A 7,840-nucleotide genomic window follows, 5' to 3' on the forward strand; every position below is an offset into this window, starting at 1 on the left:
GTTAGGATTCATTAATCTCAAAAGTTTACATATTCATATATGAATTAGTCATAAAATAAATACAAGATCTTATGCATGCAAACTTAATAAAAGGAGATGGAAAAATCGATTTCTCACCGTCTTATTTTCGGCCATTTGGGCACCAACAAGATCTCCTTCTTGTTAGTTCTTGAGCTTTCCAACAATGGATGAACAAAGGTCCAAAATAGAACCTCTCCCAAAAGTATATACCCAAGGAAAACCCTTAATAACTAATATTATTATGAACTAGTAATAATATAAGTCTTACTTAAAATTTGACACAAAATATTAATTTGTTCTCTGGAATATTTCGGTCCAAGAGGGAGAGATTTGTGAGGTTTTTATTTCTCTAAAATGTTTCATAAGTTGTAGAGAGAATAATATTTTCTTACACTAGAAAATATAATTTGAAGTTGTGAATAATGATAGAAAAACCATTGGCATTTCTAGCTAGAAAAACTGGTGGGGAGGGGAAGAAAGGGGCCAATGCATGAGCTTGTTTTTCTACCCAAGAAGTAATAGGTATGCATGGCTAGATAATAGGTTTAATCATCATGTTTTCCACTTAAAATAAAAACACAATATAAACCTTAAACTCCCTCTAATTTTCGGCACATATATAAAATGGGAGGTCCATTTTATTTTGTCATTTGTCAATAGTGACATATGTGATATGTTACATGACATGTGAAATTGTAATGTATTTTTAACATATTAAAAATCAACATACTCATAAAATATTTCATATACAAAATCGACTAGTAATTCGTAATTACTTGTGCCAAAACGGTTTATCAAATTATAAATTACAACGTCTTGTATTTATAATAAAATATTCATTCAATTTCAATTTCAATTGTTTCGTAAACAATAATTTTATCTAAGTAATAAAACAATTCGATTACTTAGACCGTATCTAATTTAATCGAATTATAATAAGACACGTTAAACTTACTCACAAATCATCCGTCAATTTTAAGTAATCTAATTAACTCGTATCGGCATACGATTAATTAAATAATCAAATAAGAGTATTTCCCAATAGGTATGACCTAAGGGGATCAACTGATCACCACCGTCGCACGACAGTAATGTCAAACTCTAGTCAGCCAATCATTACCGATATGTGTGGACCAGTTGACTGTAAAATATTACATCCCACATGTATTCTTAAAATGAGATTTGAACATGTGATCATTATGATCAACAGTTGTGATCACATTATTGTCGGAGGATACATATTCCAACATTTATATGTTAAATTTATATGTTATTTTTTTTGTAGGGAACAAAAAAGCCGGCTAAGGCGGATAAGCCTAAGTCCACAGACATGCCAACTACCTCGTCGAGACAACAACTTGATGAGGTATTTAATTAACTTCTCCTTTTTTTTTGAAAACCTCCCTTTATTTATATTTTTTCTGTATTTCAAAAAAGCATGAAAATTTTTTGTAGGGAACAAAAAAGACGGATAAGGCAGATAAGCCTAAGTCCCCGGACATGCCAACTACCTCGTCCAGACAACAACTTGATGAGGTATTTAATTAACTTCTCCATTTTTTTAAAAACCTCCCTTTTTTTATATTTTTCCGTATTTCTAAAAAGCATGGAAATTTTTGTAGGGGACAAAAAGACGGATAAGCCTAAGTCCCCAGTCATACCTGCTACTACTACCTCATCATTGAAAGAGCAGGTTGATGAGGTATTTAGTTAAGTACTCTTTTATTTTTATTACTCCAACTAGCTAGCTAGGATATGTTACCTTTGGATTTTTTATTATTTTAATTATCTACATGTGTAGGCTGGTGGTAGTAGCACAAAATCAAAGAATCATTATTTCCCGAATGAAAGATGTTAGGAGTTTAAACTCCACAAAATATTCTGGGAAGGATTACATGCTAAAAGTAAGAACGGTGACGATGAGGAAACTGCATGAGGAGGCTTGCGATCGCATAGAAAACGAGCAATTGATAATTATTCCGCTCGAGGAGCATATTCTAGGGGTTGAGCGCGAAGCAATTATGTCATGGGATATGCTAGCCATTTGGGCTGGCCTAGATGAGATTGATGTCCAACACCTATTTGTTTGGATGAAGTAAGTTTCTTAATAAATAATTTCATATTCTAATATTCTGACTACTAGATAGTGTTTTAAATACCGGAATTAATACCGTAATAATGTAGGATATTGAAATTGAGACTGATCCCCGAGAACAAGATTCCAAGTGATCAATACGGATTCTTGTGCCCCTATGTTTATCTCGATTTTTTCGTTCGAAGATCGGGTAGAATATATTGCTCAGCAATTGGCGACAACCAAGAAGCTGGTTTTTGCCCCTTATAATGAAAACGGGTAATAAACAAATTAATATTACATTTCCCCCTACAATTGCATTTTCATAACTAATATATGTACTTGTTAATAATGATGATGTCTCTTGATGTAGGACTCATTGGGTGCTTTGACCATCATGCCGACGAAGAAGAAAGTTTTTTGGTTGGACTCTATACATAATCCACCAAGCGAGACTTTTAAGCACTTGATTATTAAGTAAGTTTATAATACTGATTTATTTATAATAACATTTTCAATTTTTATTTATAGCAAAAAGCTCATTTTTGCCCCTAAAAAAATGAGTTTCTGCCTCTTTTTTTTTTTTTTAAAAAAAAAAGGGGGCCTTTGAGAAGAAAAGAGCTAACGAGCAGGATCAACCCACGAAAGATTCTGATGATGGCCCTACTTTTATTACGATAACAGGGGTACGTGCTCAAATACAATACCTTAAGTGCAAAAATCTGTGTTTAATACTAATACAATACCTAAAGTTCAAGATTCTGATGTGAGCCTTCTCTCGTCTGTTTGTTTTTATGTAATAATAGGTCCCTCGCCAGCCGGATAGCATATAATGTGGATACTACGTTTGTCGGTTCATGTACGAGATTATTATGCGAAGATATATCCTTATGTTAGTCAAATATATTATCCTAATATATTTGTTATGTAAATATTAGCATAATCCTTTGTAACTATATTTAGCTAGGATTCTTCCCTTAATATTAGGAATGTATCTTACTAGAATATCTTGTACATCTTTATATATATTGAAAGCTAATACAAAGAAACCCTCAGGGGATTACATCGTATGACATGGTATCAGCCGCCTAAAGGTCCTTCATCCCTGTTTTTGCAAAAATTTTCGAATTCTTGCCTCTCTGTTTTTCTTTCGTGTTGTTACCATGACGAACGACACCATTACCCCTCCTCCTAAATCTCAATTGCATCCCGTTTTTACCGTCACAAATATCCAAAATAAGGTTCGTGTCCTCGATGGCACGAAAGTTGCATATGCGTCTTGGGTTCGCCTATTTAAACTTCACGCCCGCGGTTACGATGTGCTCTCACATATTGATGGCGCGGCTGCCCCAGCAGAGACCCACTCGTCTTACGCTGATTGGTGTAAAGTGGATGTGCATGTCCTTCAATGGATATATGGTACGGTCAGCGACGATCTTCTCCCTCGCATTCTTGAGGATGAATCCACCGCTCGTGCAGCATGGCTCCGGGTAAAAAACATCTTCAACAATAACAAGGGGGCTCGTGCCGCTGCTCTTGAGTCTGAGTTTAATGGTCTTAAACTCGAGCATATGCCATCGTTGGAGGCATATTGTCAAAGGCTCCGGGAACTTGCTGGGATGCTTAAGGATGTTGATGCTCCAGTATCCGAACGACGGCTCGTCATTCAACTGGTTCGTGGTCTATCAGGTGAGTATGATACCGTCGCATCTTATATTAATCAAACTTCTCCGAATTTTGAAACCGCTCGTAGCATGCTCGAGCTTGAATTGCATCGCAAAACTGGTCGCGATGAAGCCGCTACTGCCCTAGCAGCACCTGCGGTAGCCCCTTCTGATCCCTTGGGTTGACCCGACACCAAAGACCACCACCCCGGCTCCCCAAAGACAGACCCCAAATCCCAATAATAACAATCGTCATTATCGTCGCAATAATAACAATAACAATCAGTACAATAAAAACTCCTCCAATAATGGCCAAAGCCGTCAACAAACCGTCCAATCCACCCCTGCTTAGACGGCTTACCCGTGGGGACCACCCCCTGGTTGGACCACTCCCTGGACTCCGCCACCGTGCCCATACCCCACATACCCTGGTTGGGTGCCTCAGTGGCCTACACCACCCGTGCAACCTCCTCGCAATTACGGTCAATCTACTCGTGGTGGTCAGTCTCGGTCATATGGCCAAGCTTATGTGATGGAAAATGAACCAGTCCAACCTACTGATTTAAGTCAAGCATTCCAAGCTCTCTCGGTTCAAAATGGTATGGACCCATGGTTCATGGATACGGGCGCGTCTTCGTATCTCACCTCTGACCCAGGTATGATTAAATCTCCTTTTAATACGAGCAAAATTCGTTCTATTTATGTCGGTAACGGCCATAGCATATCGGTTTTGGGTTCGGGTACTTCTACTATAAACACCCATGACCGCACCCTACACTTACGCCAAGTCCTTCACGCACCCCACATTATCAAAAATTTAATTTCCGTACGTCAATTTACCAAAGATAATAATGTGAGTGTTGAATTTGATCCGTTTGGTTTTTCTGTGAAGGATATTTCGACTGGGAAAACGATTTTGCGGAGTGACAGTGACGGTGAGCTCTACCCCGTGTCAGCCAACCCTCCCACGAGTCCACCACATGCTACACCTATTACCGCCCTTCTTGTCCACGGTGCTGATCTTTGGCACTCGCGTCTCGGCCACCCCGGGACTTCTATTTTGAGTTTATTAAATACTTCTCGCCATATTCAATGTAATAAACCAAACTCTTCTAGCATTTGTTCTTCATGTCAAATAAGCAAACATAGACGATTACCGTTTCATGATTCTTTCGCTAAAACTCTTGCTCCATTCGATATTGTGCACAGTGACTTATGGACATCGCCTATTTTGAGTAAACAGGGCTACAAATATTACATGGTTCTCATTGATAATTTTTCCCAATTTGTGTGGGTGTATCCCTTAAAATACAAGTCACAAGTATATGATAAATTTATTCATTTTCACCAATATGTCAACACGCAATTCAATGTAAAAATCAAGTCCTTCCAATGCGATTTGGGACGCGAATTTGACAACAATTCCATTAAAAATTTTGCCAACAAACATGGTCTAGTTTTCCGCTTCTCGTGTCCTCAAACATCCTCTCAAAACGGTAAATCGGAAGGTATGATTCAGCGCCTTAATGACATGACTCGTGTCCTTCAACATGGCTCGGTTCCCACACACTATTGGGTTGATGCCCTTCACGTTGCTACCCATCTTCACAACATTCTTCCTACCTCCACTCTTCAATATAAAACACCAACCTCTGTCCTATATCTCAAAAACCCGTCTTATGCACACTTACGGGTCTTCGGGTGTGCTTGTTACCCGAACATCGATGCCACTCGACCTCACAAACTAGCTCCAAAATCTATCAAATGTGTCTTCCTCGGATAGCCACCCAATCAACGAGGCTATCGATGTCTTGACATTGCCACTGGTAAATTATTTATTTCGCGTCACGTTGTCTTCGACGAGTCTGTTTTCCCGTTCCAGGAATCCTTCACACCGAACCAACAGGTCGAACAAACCTCCCTTAGCCCCTCTATCCTAGATGACCTTGTCAACCCCGACCACCCTCCTGCCACACAACCAGACTCCCCTCAACCGAACTCCCCTAACCCGTAACCCAACTCCCCTGCTCGCACAGTCACCCCAACCCAGTCACCTCCCAATTCCCCCCTCACGCATACTCTGTTACCCAGTCCTACCCAATCCCCTTCCCCACACGCTGCTTCCGCCACCACACCTTCCCCATCACCTCCACCCCCTCCTCCACCCCCTCCTCGACGTACCGTTGCCCCAACCCATTCAATGTCAACTCGCGGCATGAATGGTATTTTCAAACCCAAAGCTTTACTTACATCCACATCTCTATCCCCCTTACCAAACTACCCTATCCTTGCCCTTAAGGACCCGAACTGGAACCGTGCTATGCAGGATGAATTTTCCGCATTGAAGGAAAATCATACTTGGGAATTGGTCCCTCGCCCAACTGACGCGTCTGTCATTCGTTGTATGTGGTTGTTTCGTCACAAGTTTAATGCAGATGGTTCACTTCAATGTTATAAAGCCCGTCTCGTTGCCAATGGTAAAACTCAACAAATTGGGCTTGACTGTGATGAAACATTCAGTCCGGTGGTCAAACCCACTACCATTCGAACAGTACTAAGCCTTGCGGTCTCTAAGTCTTGACCTATCCATCAATTGGATGTGAAAAATGCATTTCTACATGGTAACTTGGAAGAAACCGTTTACATGCATCAACCGCCAGGTTTTGTTGATCCCTCTGCTCCTCATCACGTATGCAAACTTCGTAAGTCTCTCTATGGCCTTAAACAAGCACCTCGTGCATGGTATCATAGGTTTGCTACGTTCATTCTGTCGCAGGGCTTTGTTAGCAGTAAGTGCGATTCCTCTTTATTTGTTTATCAATCGGCTACTGCTACGGTCTATCTTTTATTGTATGTGGACGATATTGTGATTACTGCTTCTAACCACACCGTGCTTCGTTCCCTTATCACTCGGCTATCTCAAGAATTTAAGATGTCTGATCTTGGTCCTTCGCATCACTTCTTGGGAATTTCAGTTACACGCACCTCCCATGGTTTATTTTTATCCCAACAACAATATGCTAAGGATATTATTAACCGCGCTAAAATGGCCTCATGCAAGCCGTGTCTCACACCCGTTGAACCAGGCTCAAAATTGAGTGTTGCTACCAGTCCTACAGTTGAGGACCCTGCCCTTTATTGTAGTCTTGCCGGTGCTCTTCAATATCTTACTATTACTCGGCCAGACATTGCGTATGCTGTTCAATAGGTATGCCTCTTTATGCATGATCCTCGTGTCTCTCATTTTCATTTTTTAAAACGGATCATTCGCTATCTACAAGGCACTAGCAGTCACGGTATTAATATTCGCCCAACTCGCAAGGTTGCTCTTACTGCTTATTCTGATACTGATTGGGCCGGGTGTCCTGATTCTCGACGGTCTACATCTGGCTATTGTGTATTTTTGGGTGATAATCTTGTCTCTTGGTCCTCGAAACGTCAGGCTACTGTCTCCAAGTCTAGTGCTGAGGCCGAATATCGCGGTGTTGCCAATGCCGTTGCTGAGACTAGCTGGCTCCGTAATTTACTCCTAGAGCTACACGTTCCGTTAAAGCGGTCTACCATTGTTTTTTGTGACAATATCTCCGCTGTCTATTTATCGGGTAATCTGGTCCAACATCAACGAACTAAACATGTGAAGATTGATATACATTTTGTGCGCGATAAAGTTCTTATCGGTGAAGTTCGAGTTTTACATGTGCCATCTGAGTATCAGTTTGCCGATATATTTACCAAAGGTCTCCCTCGACATCTTTTTGACCGGTTTCGAGCCAGTTTGAGCGTTCGCTCTTCTCCCCCTCCAACTGCGGGGGCGTGTTAGTCAAATATATTATCCTAATATATTTGTTATGTAAATATTAGCATAATCCTTTGTAACTATAATTAGCTAGGATTCTTCCCTTAATATTAGGAATGTATCTTACTAGAATATCTTGTACATCTTTATATATATTGAAAGCTAATACAAGGAAACCCTCAAGGGATTACATCGTATGACACCTTATTCCAGAAAAGGTTAGTAATAATTTAAAAATGTGTTTATTACTTTTTTTAAATTAGAGTTGATGTTGTCTTGCTTGCT

General features: G+C 40.1%; 1 protein-coding gene across 1 annotated transcript; it reads left to right on the top strand.

Annotated features, from left to right (window-relative positions):
* The first annotated feature begins 3,258 nt into the window (after positions 1-3,258).
* On the top strand, positions 3,259-3,945 carry LOC141637725 (uncharacterized). Its single transcript, XM_074447168.1, has one exon. It carries the CDS (start codon positions 3,259-3,261, stop codon positions 3,943-3,945), a length of 687 nt encoding a protein of 228 aa, XP_074303269.1.
* The last annotated feature ends 3,895 nt before the right edge of the window (positions 3,946-7,840 follow it).

The sequence above is a fragment of the Silene latifolia genome, unplaced genomic scaffold (genome assembly GCF_048544455.1).
Source record: "Silene latifolia isolate original U9 population unplaced genomic scaffold, ASM4854445v1 scaffold_141, whole genome shotgun sequence".
Taxonomy (NCBI): domain Eukaryota; kingdom Viridiplantae; phylum Streptophyta; class Magnoliopsida; order Caryophyllales; family Caryophyllaceae; genus Silene; species Silene latifolia.

What these genes read in the sequence shown, in the direction of transcription:
- LOC141637725 (XM_074447168.1), top strand. Translation starts at nt 3,259, where the DNA reads ATGACGAACGACACCATTACCCCTCCTCCTAAATCTCAATTGCATCCC.